Below are 17853 nucleotides of genomic sequence, written 5' to 3' on the forward strand. Positions count from 1 at the left end.
ACACCGTTTTCTCTGCGGTTTTTCTAAATTTAGGTCTAGTTTTCTGAGTGCGAAAATATCCTTGAGCTGAGATGAAGCCATTGTCTGTGCTTGGCTTTTGTTCTCGGGGCCTCAGACAATGGCAGATGCAAATATGCAAATCTTGTAATGAGGTGGTAAAATACAAGTTCTCTCGCTCTGTCTCCCTCTTGCAATTCGGTCCCTTTCTACACATAAAACAGTTGCGTTCATAATAATATTACTTATGATAATAAAATGAAAGATATGTATATTAGTTTGAACATAGTATTTCCTAATTAACAAGTAAATTATTATATGTGCAAAATATATTTAACACAAAATTAAATATTTTATTCTATTTAAGATAAGCATTTAATCTTAAATTACACTTACGACCAAAGTGTCACGGTTAGATACCAAATTGTTGTCACTTGTAAGAAGTTACATGTCTTGATGCTATTATTATGACCGCAATTGTGTTATATATGGCTGCTGGCAATGACACAAATTGCTTTTGTCTGCTCACAATTTGCATTTGCCAGAGTTCCGTAGTTTTGCTGAGGATGATGGCACCTACACCTACTCCTCATTGAATGTCGAGCATAAAATTATGTCAGCTGACGAGATGAGGAGGGGAAGTAGGAGGAGGCGAAGGAAGAGGCCCCTTCAGTATTCTACACAACGATGATGGAGATAATGACGATAATGTTGACTATAGTCATGGCGAAGTATGTGGGCGTTCGGATCACTTTACAACTAGAAAATTAGAAAACTGACAGCACAGAGCATTTATCTAATTAAGTTGTCTGTGCGCAGTCGGTGTGGTTCCATAAAGTTCTTGCAACTTAACCCACTCACTCACCGCTGCATAGTTTGGCCTCTAAGCCGATTTTACTTTCGTCGAACAAATGAGCTTTTGTGTTGCCTGCGACACTCAACTGATGTTTCACACTCCTGGCGTTGTGGGCTGTTGGCGCCAGGTAACGTTGCAAAAAAAAAAAAAAAAATAAAGAGGCAAAACTTTTTCGCCAACCTGACAAGCGTGAAATTGGCGGGAGAAATGAAGAGAAAGGGCGGCCAAAGCGGCTGGGAGGACCCGCACTTGAACTTTTGTGCCGAGTGTTTGACATGACAACAGCCAAGTAGATAAATGCAAGAAGAAGCTGGAGAAGTCCCCATTCCCGCAGAGAAAAGAGGTTGAGTATCGTGGTATCATCGGGAGGGGAAGCTATGGAATAGGAACTTGGAAGCTCGCGGGACAAATGGGCAAGCCAAGTGACGGAAGTCACGTAGACAGGAATAGAGAGGGAAGTACAAACGTACATATGTACATACGTACGTACGGGCTGAGCTGGATGGAAAGCATGTGGAGCTGCCAAAACGTGATTGATGAGACGAGATCCGAAAGAGAATAGCCAGAAACCAGACGAAGGAATTGGAAAAAGTGTTCCGCAGGGCTTTCACAGCAACGATTTCTTAATACCTCGTACAAGTGTGAAACTTAACTTGGAATTTCTCAAAAAAAAAAAAAAAAAACAACACTTCTAACAGGCACCTCTAACCATCTTAAATATTAAGAAATTGACTAGTAACTATACTTTTACTTATGGAAATGTGTACTTTGTTCAATGGGTACAATAATATTCTACACCCTTTCAACTATATGGTGATTCTCTAGGCAGAATAACAGCCACATCAAATGCGTTTAATTATGCTTCGCGTGGGGAAAGGGGATTGAACGTCAATCAGCAGAGCTCTGTTTATTTTTCATGCAAACACCGTCGTTGTCACTAGAGACATATGCAAATTGATACGGATTCGATGACTATTGCCCATTTAGTTTTTCGGTAGCCAACTGACTACCAAGATCTGCCAAATGCATGGAAATGTATTTATGTATGTACATGCAATTATTGATGTCAATCAAATCATTTATATAGAGATCGGGATCGGTCACGCTTCGGCGAACGTGGAATGAATATCAATTTGAAGGCGAGGCGCAGAGAGGAGCACCATCATCATCGTGGTTTGTTGACACGCACAAATATTTTTGTCCAAATCTTTCCGCCCCCACCCCGAATCTGTGGCATTAGTCGTGGGTAAATATTGTCTTACAAATATTTTCCTTGACACCCAGTCGCATGTGAGTGCCTGTGTGTGTGTGTGTGCCCATCTCCCCACATTCAGGTAACTTACTTGGGGTTCTGACTTCTCTGGGGCCTCTGATTCGCCCGCAAATATTTACGGCATTATCATAACTAAATATGTTTGTAACTGATTCCTAAACAAACTTATTTGAGCTATTCGACTGGCAATTTACTAGGCCCTTCGAAAGTCGAGCCTCTGCCTAAACCCAAACCCAATGAACCGCAACATAAATCACCATTAAGCAAGAAATAAACAAAACTGCAATGCGAATGAATCCAAAAAAAAAATAAACGAAAACCGACTTAATTGCACTTGGCCCAGCTGATACGACGGAGGTTTCCCCTATTTGTCCAAAAGGGGGGTTCAATAAACCTCGAGCCTTATGTTTGCCTTATTGATTGCCTTATCATCAACTTGGAACTTGGAATCGGATCGGATCGGCTTGGCTTTGCTTGGAATCGAAATTGAAATCGACTGGGACGACGCGACGTTGCGCTAGATTTCCCATTTTCATTTCCATTTATCAACTCGTACATGTAGGAAAATGGCGGGGGAAAACCGCAGACGTCGGCGATCTATAGATAACTTTTCGGGGGTCAATTTCGATTCGAACTTGGAGTCGTGGCTGCGACCTGCGTGCTGTCATAAATAAATATGTGTACGTACATGGTGCGTTTGTGTTGAGCATGAAAAATTTATTGTTCAGTGCTTTTCTTGTTTTTATTTCGATTTTCGGTTATATGTATGTATTTTTTTTTCTAACAGCCAGACCAAGCAGACAATCGTATCAGCGTTTACCAATTGGATATGCAATGCATCCCAGAAACGCTTTCTAAATATGAAAGTTATCAGTTGTTGGGGCCAAATTGCTTTCGTGGCCAGCAAACTCCAGCAGCTTTGGGTTATAAGTTCAACTGTTCTCTGCCGCCTAACTTATAAACGAGATAACGATTTTCCCCCCAACGTTGAACCAATCAATATTAATTAAGTCTTGGGGTTTGTTTACAGCATAAATCGTACCGTTTGCGGTTGCAAAATGGGAGTACGAAAATTATGACCACTGATGAAGGTACCCTATGTACATATATGGCAGCATAAGCGAACTTAATGAAGATCAATTAACTGAGTTATTAAATGTATAAATTACCCCACATTGCATCATCTTAAAAGTTGAAAAGTGTTTAGTAATAGTGTTCGAAATCTGTCGAAATTGTAGAGATAATAAAATGTAGTTTTAGGTCTTATCTTAATCAAATTTGATTTGAACTTAGATGAAGATATACTCTTATGAATTATTCATAAGATATATGATTTAATGGGCACTTGCTGTCACCGAACGAAGACCATCACTATGTCCAGCTATGAATTGGAAATAAAGTTTAAACTACTCTTGCGAAATGTATAAGCACTCGTATCTTACGGATTAATGCCCAGGGATGTCGGTGAAGGGCGTAAGGGTTTCAGGGAGATACAAAGGCTGCCACTTGTCCAAACACATTCATTGATTTACCCAGCAGCACTCGACCTGTTCCCAGTGTCCAGTTACCAGTTTCCCCGCCCATTCGCAACATATTTGCATATGAGTTGCCAAAAACATTCATTGGACAGAATGGGCAAATGGAGGAGTGGAGGAGTGCAGAAGTGGTGGCGACCAGGCAACAGACCCCAGAGGGGTTTTCCTATCTAATGCGGTCAGTGCAGCTCCATGCCATCGTGGGCAGGGCGCCAGATACTGTTGTCCACTTTTGCAATAGCAAGTACAACAGCAATAGCAACTGCGTGTGTGGGCGCCAATTGCTGCCAGGCCATAAAGCCCAATCCGGGCGAATGGCTCTGGAGAATTAAATGCGAAATTGTAAAATGTATCTCTGGCCGGAGTGCAATGAGCTGCCACTTGAACTTAACCCGATGAAGAACCGCAGCTGAATCTCGGAGTGGGAAATCGGAGAAGGATTGGCGTTTGTGTTGCGCACAGACACATAATTCATATGTTCGAGGCATTTATCGATTTTTCCTACCCCCTACCCCATCTCCAGTTCTCAGTTCCGCCCACCAACCACCACCACCGACACCTCCCTTCCTCACCACGACGGCACGTTCTCAGCTGTTGGTAGTTCGTAGTGTGTTGGCCCAGTCCGCCAGAGAGCATCCCTCTTAACGCACAATATTTTTTCGATTTTGCAACAGACGCTTGCCACACAGGGCATTCCCGCCATCCGTCCATCCATCCATTCGTCCATCCTCCCGCAGCCTGGTTCTGTGGCACTCTTCTGGCACCCAGCTCATCCCCTGCCCCTCATCCAGATCCCCAACCCTCGGCACAAGCTGTGAGCATCGTCATCGTCATCTAACGCGGCTCTCAACAGCTTCACTTTATTATATATATCCCATAGTGTATTTCGTGCACAAGAAACATATTTCTGGTGTTTTCAAAATGGAAATAAACCAAATCAACTAATTTAAAGTAATATATTACGCTGATAAAAGTGTTATTGGTTTAAAATCAACACTTTTCTAATAGGGATCGTAAACATAAATTGATGCTTTATCATTTCTTTCGCAGAGAGAAATAGCTTGAACAAAACCATATGTTCAGCACTATCTATGGATATTTTCTCTGAGTGCATTCGTTGTCGCTGGATCTGTTGTTTGTTTGACTCTCTGCGGTTGCCCAACGCAGAAATGTTGTTTTGACGGGGCCAAACGCCGAGACATCGGGAGAAGTGGCAGAGGGCCTGGGGTTTTCCATGGGTCTGAAGTTGAGCTAAAATAAAATGCCATAAAATTCAGAAACGAGAAACCGGGGACAGAAGTCAAATGGCAAGTGCTTTCGGTTTTTCCTGCTCCTGTTCCTGCCGGCTTTTCCTGCTCATCTTTTTGTGCCGCCGAATGCTGATGATTCATAATGGGCGCACTATGCGTATTGGGGAAATTTGCTGTACATATTTATTTAAATGCAGCAGCACAGGGCCACACAACATTTAGGCAGTTAAATGTGATTTAAACGCTGTCATTTGAATAAACAATCGCACTTATCTGAAATGTTTTATACACCTTTATGGCCTGGCCGGCAGCTCGATTTGTACTTAACAGTCAAGAGGTTTGGTTTTTCCCCTTTCTTTTGTTTTTAAGGGCGACCCCCTGGTCGTAAATAATAATGCATGTCAAAGTCAGATGATTTACGCTGCTTTGATGGCATTTTTCATTTTCCATAATTTGTTGCCAACTGGAACGCACAAATAGCTGGCTCTGTCTTATCAAGAACTGCCCTCGGCACTCCCCGTTTTTTGTGTGGGTGTTTGGGGCAAACAAAAAATAAAGGGGGGGGGGGGGGTAAGGGAATTATTTATTAAACTTTTATGCCCTTAAAATTAAGTTAGCCAAAGTGTGTGTCTGTTCGGAGGTGTGAACGCACTCGGTTTGAATTATGGGCTGCTTAAAAGTTTTGCTTTATTTGAAAAACTACAGAACTCATTATTCATTAATTGCATTTCGCTTTTCTCCATTCTCCTTTGCAGGTGAGTGCACAGAGCAACGAAAATAAATTTGATAATGAGAAAATTATGATGATAAATGGGAAAAAAGCATTTTCCCACCCGCTCTCACGTAAGTTTCAAATGGAGAAATTTCAATATTCCTATTTCAATTTTTTATGGCTTTCGAGTGACTTGTCTCTACACCAATAAAATGGAACATTAAAATCAAAACACAAAATCCAATCAAAATCATGAAGAATAGTATTATTCAATCGAACGATAAATAACCAAACGGTTGACAGTTACTTATTTCGAATTCGGGTTTCATCAAATATAAATCAACAAAATGTAATGTCCTCTTATTGTGAAATATTCCGCCCAAATGTGCGCCCCTTAATTTGCATTTGCCAATTTAAATTTGAATTTCGGTTAGCTAAACTTTAAAAAGCCTTCCTTTTTTTACGCCATAATGCCCCACTAAGTATGCACTTGTTATTGCGGTTGGCTGTCATTATCCCCGATAAAATAATGCGACACATAAATCGACGTCAAGTGCAATTAACACTTGCTGAAATTGACATAAATTTGATCAAATCGAAATGAAACCCGTTTCATTTTTGGGCAACGTTTGGTATTAATATTATTATTTGTATTATTATTATTATTGTACACGCTTATTTATGAAGCTCATATCGTTAGGCGAAAAATTCAATTAACAGACTAAACGTGGGCAGGCGCCAGTCGTCCAAGTCGTGCGTGGGATGCAACTGCAAAATGCCACTGCAACTGCAACCCAAAAATGCAACTGCATTTTCCAGCTGCCCCAGACGAGTTGCATAATCCCCCCGAACCAAACCCACTTGCACTGATATGCAAAACACAAAAAAAAAAAAGCTTTGATTATGATGGTAACTCAACTCTCTCTTTTGCCTGACAGGCTTTTCAGTTCAAATTATTATTCGCAAACTACAGTCGAACCTATTTTTAAAGGGAAAAACATACTAGATAAATATGAAATTCACTAAATGTCATTTTTGTCGAGGTTGATGAAATTTTTCTTCCTTACCAATTAGCTCGCATTTGTGACTGATAGTTGTTCGAGTTATTGATGTCTACCTGTTGTCTGAAAATTGGGGAAATGTCGCTTCAAATTAGAGCTGTCAACTATGGCATAAGATAAATTGAAATGCTTTCAAATCGCTCACATTTCACTTAAATCACGGCAGATAAGTTGGATAGGGTACATAATTTAGCCAAGCAGTTGTATCTACTCACTCAGACTGTGGAAAATAAATTCAATGCCAGACGCCAGCTCCCTATTTTACATAAAGTATACATACATATATATATAGACGGTGGATGCCTCAACAAACCAATTTGAATCCCAGACCACGTACTTGGCGCGTTGTTCCTGCCGCTTCCTTTATTTCCATCGAACGTAAGTTGCCAATATTAAACGCTTCGATGGATTTTATGGAGCATAAACAGGAAATTTGAAGAAGAATGTCCAATTTGCCATGGCCAAAAGCGAAACAAAGACGCGGCGACAGCCTGTAAGAAATAAGAAGCCCGGAAAAAGGGGGAAAAGAAAGTCGGACCCAAGGATTGGCATTTTCTTTTGTCACTCACAGGAAACTCTCCATGGCAAATTGGCATTAGGAAAAGCGAGTGGAAATACCAGAAGGCAGAAAACTGTTGAAATTACTCCCCCCCTTTGTCCAATGTCCAGCTGTCCTATTCATTGTGTTTCTGTGTGTGTGTGTGTGTGTGTGTGTGCGGTCGCTGCAGAAACCATAAAACATTAATTTCAATTGGAACTGCTGCCAACGGAGGGATAGGTTGGGATACGATGGGATAGCACAGGATGGGATCCATCCAATCGGCCATCCCGCACACATGTAACCCGAGTGGCAAATGAACTGCAATGCCAGAGTTTATGTTCACGCACAGCTGAGGTTAATGGAATATATACAAATAAATGAAAGATCAATTATATTTTGAGGTTTTTTTTTGAGTAACTACTCTTACTTACTACTCTTTTGTACAGCGAATTTTTAAATCCACTGTAAATCATAAATAAAAGGCACAAGTTATTTCGAAAACGTAGCTACTATTTTGGCCGCTGCTGTGCATACATAAGCGGGCGGTGGTAATATGAAATTAATTTGTTAGACAACCACCGACAGCATAAACGGTAACCGAAACAACAAAAACCGCCTGGGAAAAGTTGCAGACCGCAGCAGCTGTTTGGAAAAGAAAAACAACAACAACAGGACGTCGCAGCATATGTTAATTAAAGAAGTGTTCGCTTCCAACACAGCCAACTTGGCCAACTCAATCGAGACCACTTTCACATTGCACATTTTGGCTCTAATCAAAGCAGCAGCAATGACTTGACACAATCTAGCATATGCATTTCGCCGCAATGTGTCAAAATCTGTCGGCGGCACTTAAACTGCACATAATTTCTGAATTTTTTGGATATTTTTGGAGAGCGCTTCCGACAGCTACAACAACAGCTGCCAACTTCCGCTAAGTTTTGATTCAATTGCGGAAATAAATACACACACACACACACACATCTTTGGTTCTTGAGGTAAACTTTCTATGTGAAATTCTTGTCACTTGATGTGGACAAAGTGAAGTTGATTTGTAGGCAGATCCCCCAGGAATATGGGCATCTGTTCGCTGGGACATCTGTCGGTGTTTTCCTCGACTTTCTTTTTCTTGGGGGCGTGGTATCTTCGATGTGCGCTAAAGAGCCATTCGAAACATGCCCGAAGCGATTGTAAAATGCTAATAATAATTGGGGAATAACTCGCCGCTACAAAGTCTCGCTGGTCTGTGGATACTTCCTGTAGGAGGTAGCGCATATGCTTTCGATAAATCATAAATTTATATTCTCCAGCGCTCTTTGACACCACGATTTATACGCGTTACTCGGGGAGCGGCCCTCTGCATTTCTTTTTTACGCATTCAAGAACAACATCAACTTCAAAGGAGGGGCAGGAAAATGTGTGCCGCATCCGACTGTGAAATCCATGGATCAATTTGAAAGTTTAACAACTGGCCATTAGCACTGGAGCGAACTATTTCTCATTCTCATTTCCATCGTCGTTCTCATTTCGCTGTGAGCCCATAAAATATGGAACATGAAATGAAATCCATATTTTTACTGCCAGGGGATTATGGTTTGTCAAAGCGCAGCGATGCATAAGTTCATAGAGCAGACTTGAAATGGAAAAACAGGCTAAAAAAAAAAAATATAAAATAAAATAAAGGGATATTTACACAAACTGCTGTGGCACACGTGTCCAAAAGGAAAACTACCCTTCAAATGGAAAATTGGCATAGGGCCCGGATCATTACGAGTCTCGGAAAATGCATTTTAATCCAGCGCCCGGCAATCGCATCAGTGAATCACCCTGTCGCGATTGGGAAACTGATTTTTCCCCTTTGAAACTGAAACAATATATCTAGATCCTGATGAGTAGCAAAATCCAAACATTTCGTAATGAAGCCAATTTTATACAAGTACTTCAAATGTTGATAGGTTGAGTTAGACGACGTTAATCGGGGGAATATTTTTCAATTTTGAACTTAATATAGAAAATCCAATCCCATGTATTAAATATATATATCCCATATAATCATACTCGCCGCACGGAAATCCTAAAATGGCTAAAATGTGAAGCCAAAAAAGTTTATTAAACAGTTTAAAAAACACTTACGGTGAGCATGAAGAGATTTAACCAACTGATAATTCAAATCGCAGACAAAAATTACTTTTCAATTAGAATCAAATTAGAAAATAGTATAACATGAAGTCATTGAAATTGGATTGATACACAAAATAGGTTGCTAATAGTGAGTAGTTTAGAATATTTAGTTGGTGCTCTTTTTGCCATGAGGTTTATAATAATTAGAGTGTTTTGCACTATAACATTGAGTTTAGAGATCAACGGAGAGAGTATTACCCGGCATACAAATGTCAAGTGTGAAGTATTGGACAAATCGTTTGCAGAGTTCCCCGTTTGTAAACTCAATGTTTTGGGTCGTGGTATAATCGCGGAGAGCGTGTACATGAAATTCTTAAAGCTTCCTATTAAAAAAATTAGTGTAAACTTTACTGTCTATAAGAAGTTGTCGGGATACCATCCGTTTCTATTCAATGTCACCGTTGATTTCTGTCACTATATGAAACATCCCAATCCTATGAACATTTTTCACTACTTCTACACCGCTGTGAAGCCCTATAGTAATTTCAATCATTCTTGTCCTTACAACGTAAGTGAATCATACGTATTAAATACTATTATCGTTTATTAGCAAGGCAATCCTTTTATATTTTTCATAGCATGATATACTGGTAAAGGACTTTGTCTTGACCGATACAATGTTCGCGAAAATTCCGCTTCCAACGGGAAACTACATGTTTAGTATTAAATTGGCCACCGACGATGTGTGGAGAGTGGTCCTTAATACGTATTTTGACGTTAATGTGGAAAATAAGTATTAAGTTAAATGAAATTTAAAGGTTCAATAAAAGCTTCATTTATTTGTTTGTCTTCGGCTAGGGAGAAATAGACTTAAGTCGAGCTATGAAAATAGCATAAGTTAATAAAACAAATGCTGTGCGAAAACTTTGAACAAAAGATAAGAATTTAATTCCTTATACCACAAACCAAATATATATGTATATAGATGAAAATTCGTTTTAAGGGGTGAAAAGTTTGTTTTTCTCCTTGGCAAACTGCAAACGATTTTTCTAAAACGTTCGGACAGCTCGAGGCAACCGAAGTGCGTAGTTACACTGTTGAACACGTTCTAGTTTCAAGCATTAAAAAAGTTAACAATTTTGGGGTTTGAGTAAGTCTGTTTCATTATTACAGTTGGTAACACTGGAATCAAAAGTGTGACCATTTTCAAAAGAAATATATTTCTAAATTTCGCTGAAACTGCAAATCTGATTGTGGGGTACTTGTTAAGTCAAACTTTGGCTTAAATAATTCTGAGATTTTTGTTAGCAGAAAAACATTACAGCCACCTGGCTGATGAGTGTTACTTTCTGATTGTCTGTTGGCTAACATTTACAATTTCATAATGCAAAAGTTTTTGCTGCGCAACAAGGAACGTCCTCCCTGTCGCTGGATGCCAAAGGACAAAGAAAAGGCAACGCCGGCAGCGGAAAAGCGCTCAACTTAGCCCAGCTTAGCGACTTTCCTCGGGCGGTGGGAAAATGCGAGAAAATGTGGAAGTCAGTGGGTGTAGAGCAGGACCCAGCATGTGGCCAAAGTCATTTGCCAGAGCAAGTGAAAAATGCCGCTCAGAAACCAATGAACTCTAGGTTCTTGGTGGGTGGGTGTGTGAGTATATGGGTTTTTTTTTTTCTGTGTGCAGGCTGTTGAGCGGAAGACGTAAGGCGGCCATTTTGTTAGACAACAACAGTTAGGGCGGCCATTTTGCAAATGGCAGCAACAGGAAGAAGTCGAAATGCCCCCACGTCATGTGTCAAATTAAAGGCAAATGAAATGATATATGTATGTATGCGCCAGAGGAAATTTCCCAGGTGGCCACCGCCCCAAAAAACCATTTGATTGCTGCAATTAAATGTGCCAGGCAAATGGAATGGATGAGCAGACCGAAGCAGCCGCTCCCAAGATTACCCATTTCTTTCCGGCCTTTTGCGATGGTCATGCAAAAAACTCGTTTGTCCTCGAATAATTGAACATTCGCCCAGTTAGATGGCGAGTAAAATTCAATTTCGGCTCCGTTTGCCCAGCAATCAAGCAAACTCTTTTATGCGCTGACTCTGGCCTCAGCCCTAAATAAACACCACACACACATAGTCGGACCACCGAAGGTGTACAGTGGAATTTCGTTTTAGTCAAATCTCATAAAATTACATAGCTACAAGCTTTTTCAATTCATTAGAAAAGGGGCTTAAAGCAATTAACTAATGATTTATATTTGAAGTGAAATATGCCTTAATAATAAATAGATTAAAATACCCATCATACTATACTATAAAACGTTATCTAAAGTTTAGTCCACTGAGGCTCCACTGTATGTGGCGCGTGCCTGGGCCAAGTTATTGACCGATAGTTGTGCCTGCTAACTGGCGACGCTCCGACCGGACAGTCGCCTCCGTCGTCGTCGTCGTCGTCGGTTGCCTTAATTAAAACATCACACATAGAAGCAGAAAGGCACTAACATATACATTTGTAGTCAGCCATTCGTGGGGACAACTTGAGACGTGGTCAAACCTCGGGGTAAGCCGCTTAAGTTGCCCTTTCCTTGCGGCTGCCACATTTCGTCATTATGCTAAAGCCCACTGATCCGACCTTTTCCCTTGCCGGCAATCTTATCACAGACGATCGGCGCTGAATGCCTGGAAATTGATTTATAATTTCCAATGACAGACCGCGCTCTTTGACACACATCGATAAGGTAGAGTTATCAACATGGAGCTTTTGTACCGACCCCAAGTGCTGTGTGGTCTTCATATGCCACATACTGTATATGCTACATATATCATATCTTATCGTGCATGTAATCGAACACCGTTTATCGATTCCATGTAACTGGTGGTTGGGGAAAGTCGTTAACATTTAGGAATCGAGGTTATGCTGCCCATATTACATTAATTTCCAATTAATTTTATGCATGTGTATCAATTACTAATTGATTTGTATTTCGTTCTCTTTTCATTACAGGTATGAAACTAAACGGCACATGCTTTTCAGCTGTAATAACTTTCAGAAAAAAAAGTCTTGCATTTGAGGTTTAAACTTTGCCACTTATATGAGAAAAAACTCTTTGAAAACGTGGAAACCTTAGGTTTATTGCTATGGAAAGCTTAGTTAAGCTGCGAGTCGAGTGAACTTGATCCTGCTAGTTAAACACATACATTTTCCGAACGATTTTCCATTTAATCTCCACTCGACAGCAGCTGCAACGCTATCATCATCATCATCATCATCGCCATCATGGAAGAAGAAGAAGGGATCCATTGAGGCACGAACTCATTGAATCTGACGCGTCATAAACTGCTGAAGGCTTAACTCTGTACTCTCCATTCAATGAATTTTCTTTTGTTGTAGTCGCTGCTTTGGAAAAACTCGCAGGTTAGGGAAAACAAAAGCCGTGCGCTGAAAGGAAAATGAGAAGGGAAAGAGATGGAAAGATCTCAATAAGCTGCTGCACATTGATTGAAATCGAAGACGGTAACGAGTAAATGTGGAATGACACAACCTGAATTCCATGATGGCCATAATTACGATGAAGATGATGATGATGACGATGATATAACTTGGGCCAACTCCCAGCAGCATTTGAGACGAAATGCATTTGAAAGCCATCTTGCGAATGCAAGACTTTGGCTAGTTACACACAGTCGAGAACAACAAAAGCAACAGTTTAAATTGAATAAAACATGAAGTTTTTGAGGCATAGCACAGAGAACGATGACTGCATTCCAGGAAATGCCTCCAGAAGTCTGCGTGCCTACCTCTTGGCTTGATAAAACTTTAATTAACTTGAAGAATGATTCGAGATGGAGCGAACGAACGGCTCCTCGTTTTCACCTCCAACAAGTAAACAAAAGTCAAGCCAAGATTTTGCTTGCCAAACGCCGGCAAAAAAGTCATCGTTTATTACTTGGCTTAAGCATTATTATAGCCAGCAGCAAATTAGCTGCAGAGAAGATGGTATATTTCTTGGGAACCTGCAACAGAGTTGCTGTCATCGTCACTGGTTTTTTGTGTGTTTGCATAGCGAGTCTTTTGTGAGGAGGCTTTCACAGCCTGCGGCACTTTTGCTGCCAAGGAGCAGGAACAATAAGGAATAGTTTATTTTTAATGCCCACCCATATCTAGCCATCTACAACATATCCTATTTTGTGGCGGCGCTTCACACGCAATGTAGGGGTAAAAAAAAAGACGGGAGCCTGAAAGGAAAAGAAATCTCTTCTGCATAATAAAATTTGTTGTTCCGAAATGAAGTGGAGGAAGCCCTTAGATGATTATCGGATTGCTGCAGACAGCTTTATGGCATACACACACACACACACTTTGCTTGTAATTTGAGTACTTCATTTCCAGGACAAAAGGCGCAAATCTCCTGTCTGTTCCTTTCTTCTCTGTAGTTTTGCGCAGAATTTCAGGGGCAAAAAAAAGGGAAGGTGGGAATCTTTTGTGTGTACGGCATGTTTACAACCTGGAAGGGGAAGAAACTACTTTACTCCAGGCCCAGAACGCTATGTTTTATTTACAAATGGAGGAGTAACGCTCTTGGGGTTTATGGAATGGGTTCACTGCAAGCCCATAAATTAGCAGCCAAACCGCAATAGCTCAATGACAAAGCGCCAAAGAGACAGTCTGAGGTGGAATGGGATAAATTGGGGTTGGACTTACATACATAAATCCTGCTCGCTCCATCGCCATTAGGTGTTTGATGGCTGCTTGTAATTAGCATAATTGAAATGTAGCCACAGAAACCGGGGTTCGCAACGGGGTGAAAAGTAAAGTCATCAATTTGATTGCCTTTTGCCTGGCCATTGAACTGAAATGGCATGAAATGTCAAGCGCCATGCAGATAAAAAATTGAATCAAAATCAAAGCTGCTACTCTCTGCTCCCCCACTCCATTCAAAATCTCCATTGATGTTTTCACTTGATGCGACAATTTCCATGAACCTGCCCAGACAGACCAGACTAAATTTAGACCCATCTAATGGGGAAACATGGTCTCGGCGTGGTTGGGAGGGGGTGTAATGCCACGCCCCGAGCCAAATTGGAGCAGAAAATGGTGGGGGGGGGGGGTGTTTCGGCATTCGTTGTGCAGAGGTGGGTGGCCTTCCAACGCAGAACCTAATGGCCGAGCAGACGTTTATAATTATATTTGTGCAGCTTTTCGGACCTATGTACAACGTTTGGTTGCCTGGTTGTTGGCGAAAATGGGATTCAGGATGCGGCATTGCGGCTTCAACTTTATCCTGTAGCTTTTGAATTTGAATCTCTGTTGCTCTTCAAAGTCACGGCCCTCGTTTCTCATCCGTCTGTCTGATGTCTGTCTGTCTGACATTTTATTTTTTTAACACACCGCCACTCAACATAAAAGGTTTCCAGCCTCTGGGCAGCTTTTCACTTAATTTTTTTCTCTATCCCTCTTTGGTCTTGCCATTTTGTGGCTTAGTTAGTGGACCGAGAGAAAAGTGTCGCATAAGGTGTTAATCAAAACGAAGAAAGTGACAGTCAATCGAGCGGAAAACTGTGGTTAGGTGGGAATTGGTTTATGATCGAAAGAGAAAATTGTGTGTTCAGCCGCCTAACTTTAAGCAAATGTGAGCTAAATTTACAAGTTAACAAAGTTATCACAATGAATAGCTAAAGAATTTATACAAAATATCTATAAGAACGTTCTTCGTAGTTTCAGATAGTTGAATACATCTTATTATTCAGTTCTCTTAGCTGTTGTTTCATGATTGATTAAAATTTATTAGACCCTATTTTATCACTTAACCTTTTACCTAAATCGAATGCATGTGGAAACTTACCTAACCCTCTTTTGGGATGCATTATTATTCCGAGTGTTATACACTTTAATCTCTTCTCCCTGTGCGATCCTCGCTGGCCAATTAAATATTCATCCAATTTGGTTTAATTTTTTTTGCTTTCATTTCCCCTGCGCATTTTGCACTTTGGCCAACGTGAGCAATGCGATTTTCTTTCGTTTTTCCTTCGGGGGAACTCCTGCAATAAAATACCCAGCAAGTGATGGTGGGGAGTTGAGTGAAAGGAAGGAGGAACTGCCTCCATGGCGAATTCACACGCACGTGGGTGGAAAAGGGGTCAATGCAGTCGTTGGCGATGCAGTTTCCGTTCGCAGCAATTTTATTTATTTTTCTTCTTCCCTTACTCTTTCCTTTTCTGCATTTTTTTTTGTGCATACATTTGCGTTTTCCTTCTTATTTTGCGGGCGCATTTCCTTTTTTTTGTTTTGAAGAGGAGGGGGGGGGCGGTCTGGAGTTTGGAGGTGAACTAACCAAACGGAAAATCAACATTGGCAAGCCAATCGATGGCGGACGGATGCCCAGCTCTGCGCCCGAAGTCGATGTTGCTGCAACTGCTGCAGTTGCAGTTGCAGTTGCGACTTTAGGCGCTGCTGCAGTGGCGAGTGCAGCCTGTGGCCATTTTTCGAGTCGCGTGAGCGTGCGATGCGCATTTCGATAGTGGGGCACAAAATGCAAATGCGGCCAACTGCTGCGAAGCTCAAAGATTTTAGTTGTCGATTTTCGGCTTAGTGTACCCTGGATTTTCAAAGTGGAGAAGGGGTATTGTGTTTTGGCGTTGGCTAGATGTTTTTAGAGTAGTAACGAATTCACCAAAGAAATTTCGTTAGCGAAACGAATTCTTATTGCCATTCTTATGCTGTTTTCTGAATGTCATTATAAAGATATTCCTAATTATTATACTTTTTGCTTCAAGTACTGAGTATATAGGGTACCTTTTCGTTAGGACCGGCTCTAACCTTATCCGGTATCCCATCTCGTTTCTCTGTTCCCGGCTAGCTGCGTCATTCGCAAACACCCGCCCGCATCTGGCTTATTGGCACATTTAACCCTTAGTTTGCGAGCTGTGCATAAATTTGGCCAGCGATAAGGTGGCCAGTTTGGAGCCTCGGCCTGCCCAATTTAACCTTAAAAGGTGCTACCATTAGTTGGCTCTAATGGCCTCCCCTCTGTCGCTGCGATCGTGGTCCGCAGATATGCGAACATTTTTGCTCATTTTGTTTGTCTCTTCAAATATTTTCTGTTTGCCCGGGAATCGCCTGACTGGCAAATGGAAATTTCTGGCTAATTGTGCGCTTCTCTTGCGTGCTCTTGGCTCCTTTTTAGGGAGTTTTCTCCCCTTTTGGCCATATGCTAATTTGATTGGCTTCTCCGCTGGCTCTGCTGTTTGATTGGAAATCATGTGAATGTACTGAAAGCTAAATAGATGATTTTCCCAGGCGAACAGCAGCCTGTTGATTTGGTTTCGAACTCTAAAGAAATGGAAGATGCGTCTAAAAAAGTTATAATATTAAGAGAAAAGCTTATAAAAGTGATATTTGGCGTGGAAAGCTGAGTTTCCTTTCAGTGTATCTAATTTTTCCTCACCTTGCACAAAACTGTCATGTCTTTCCTGGTCAGGCATTTTTCACTAGACCGATGTTTACAAAGTCCTCACCACCGAACTGCTAATTTTTTATCGACCAACAAACTGCAATTTGCATACGGCAAAAGCGAGTTGTGTTTATACTTTAGTTTAAAGGAGCTGGAGAGACTGTCGCCATCAAAGCCAGCACTGCTCCATCCTTGGGCTTTATCGTCTGTAAACGAAAATCGTAAAATATGCTAATTCATTGGAGCATCATAAATATTCATGTACCGATAGCCAGTCGGTAGTCTCTCCCTCGCTTTCTGCGTCCACGGATGCGGATCACTTTTTCACTCAAAACGACGGCAAACAGCTACAAAGTGCATCAAATTCATTTTTAAATTTTCAAAATTTTCCCTCTTCTTTTTCCGTTGATTGTCGTTAATCTTATGTAAATGCCTGCTGCGTGACTTGTCGAGTTGATTTTGTGGGTCCGGTGCAACAATTAAACTCAATTAAGCCATTTTTCCATCTTCGGACGAAGAGCTCCAATTTTTTAAAGTGGAATTTCTAGGAAAACGAACGCACAAATCTGACTGAAATATAATTGTTTAATTTGATTCAATGAACGCGTCCAGCATAATTACGGAAATGGCAAACTCAATTGAAAAACAAAATTTGTACAATATGTTTGCTCAATTAAAGCAAATCAACTCTTTTTTTTCCATCTTTAACTTGCTGTTTTCCTTTTTTTTTTTTGTGTTTACTTTAATTTGCCAGCCGCAAAAAAAGGATTTTCACGATGAAAAAGCCGGTGAAAACTTTGAGGTGGGGCGTTTTTGAGTTGGGGGAGTTTTTCAAATAATGTAAAAAGGGTTCGTTTCCTGTTGCCGTTTTTTGTTTTGTTTCAGCAGACAAAGGCCAACAACAGTTTGGCAAAAATGCATAAGGTAAAGGTTTACACAAAAGTACCCTGAAATAATAATATGCACTTCCTAAGCTTCCAAGGGCTCACGAAACTTGCATTTGCATAAAAGTTGTGGAATTATCTTTTGTTTGAGCCGCACTGAGTGACGATTTTCAAGTGCAGAA

The 17853-nt window shown here is 40.9% G+C and overlaps 2 protein-coding genes across 4 annotated transcripts in view; both read left to right on the plus strand.

Annotated features, from left to right (window-relative positions):
* The window catches only part of fra (frazzled), a 35132-nt gene that overhangs the window by 7106 nt on the left and 10173 nt on the right, over positions 1–17853 (plus strand). The gene's annotated exons all lie outside the window — the stretch shown is intronic.
* CG33752 (uncharacterized protein) lies at positions 9531–10143 on the plus strand (the record flags this gene model as incomplete). Its single annotated transcript, NM_001032238.1, has 2 exons — positions 9531–9926; positions 9982–10143. The coding sequence occupies 2 exons, from the start codon at positions 9531–9533 to the stop codon at positions 10141–10143; spliced, it is 558 nt and encodes a 185-aa protein (NP_001027409.1).

The sequence above is a fragment of the Drosophila melanogaster genome, chromosome 2R (genome assembly GCF_000001215.4).
Source record: "Drosophila melanogaster chromosome 2R".
Taxonomy (NCBI): Eukaryota; Metazoa; Arthropoda; class Insecta; order Diptera; family Drosophilidae; genus Drosophila; species Drosophila melanogaster.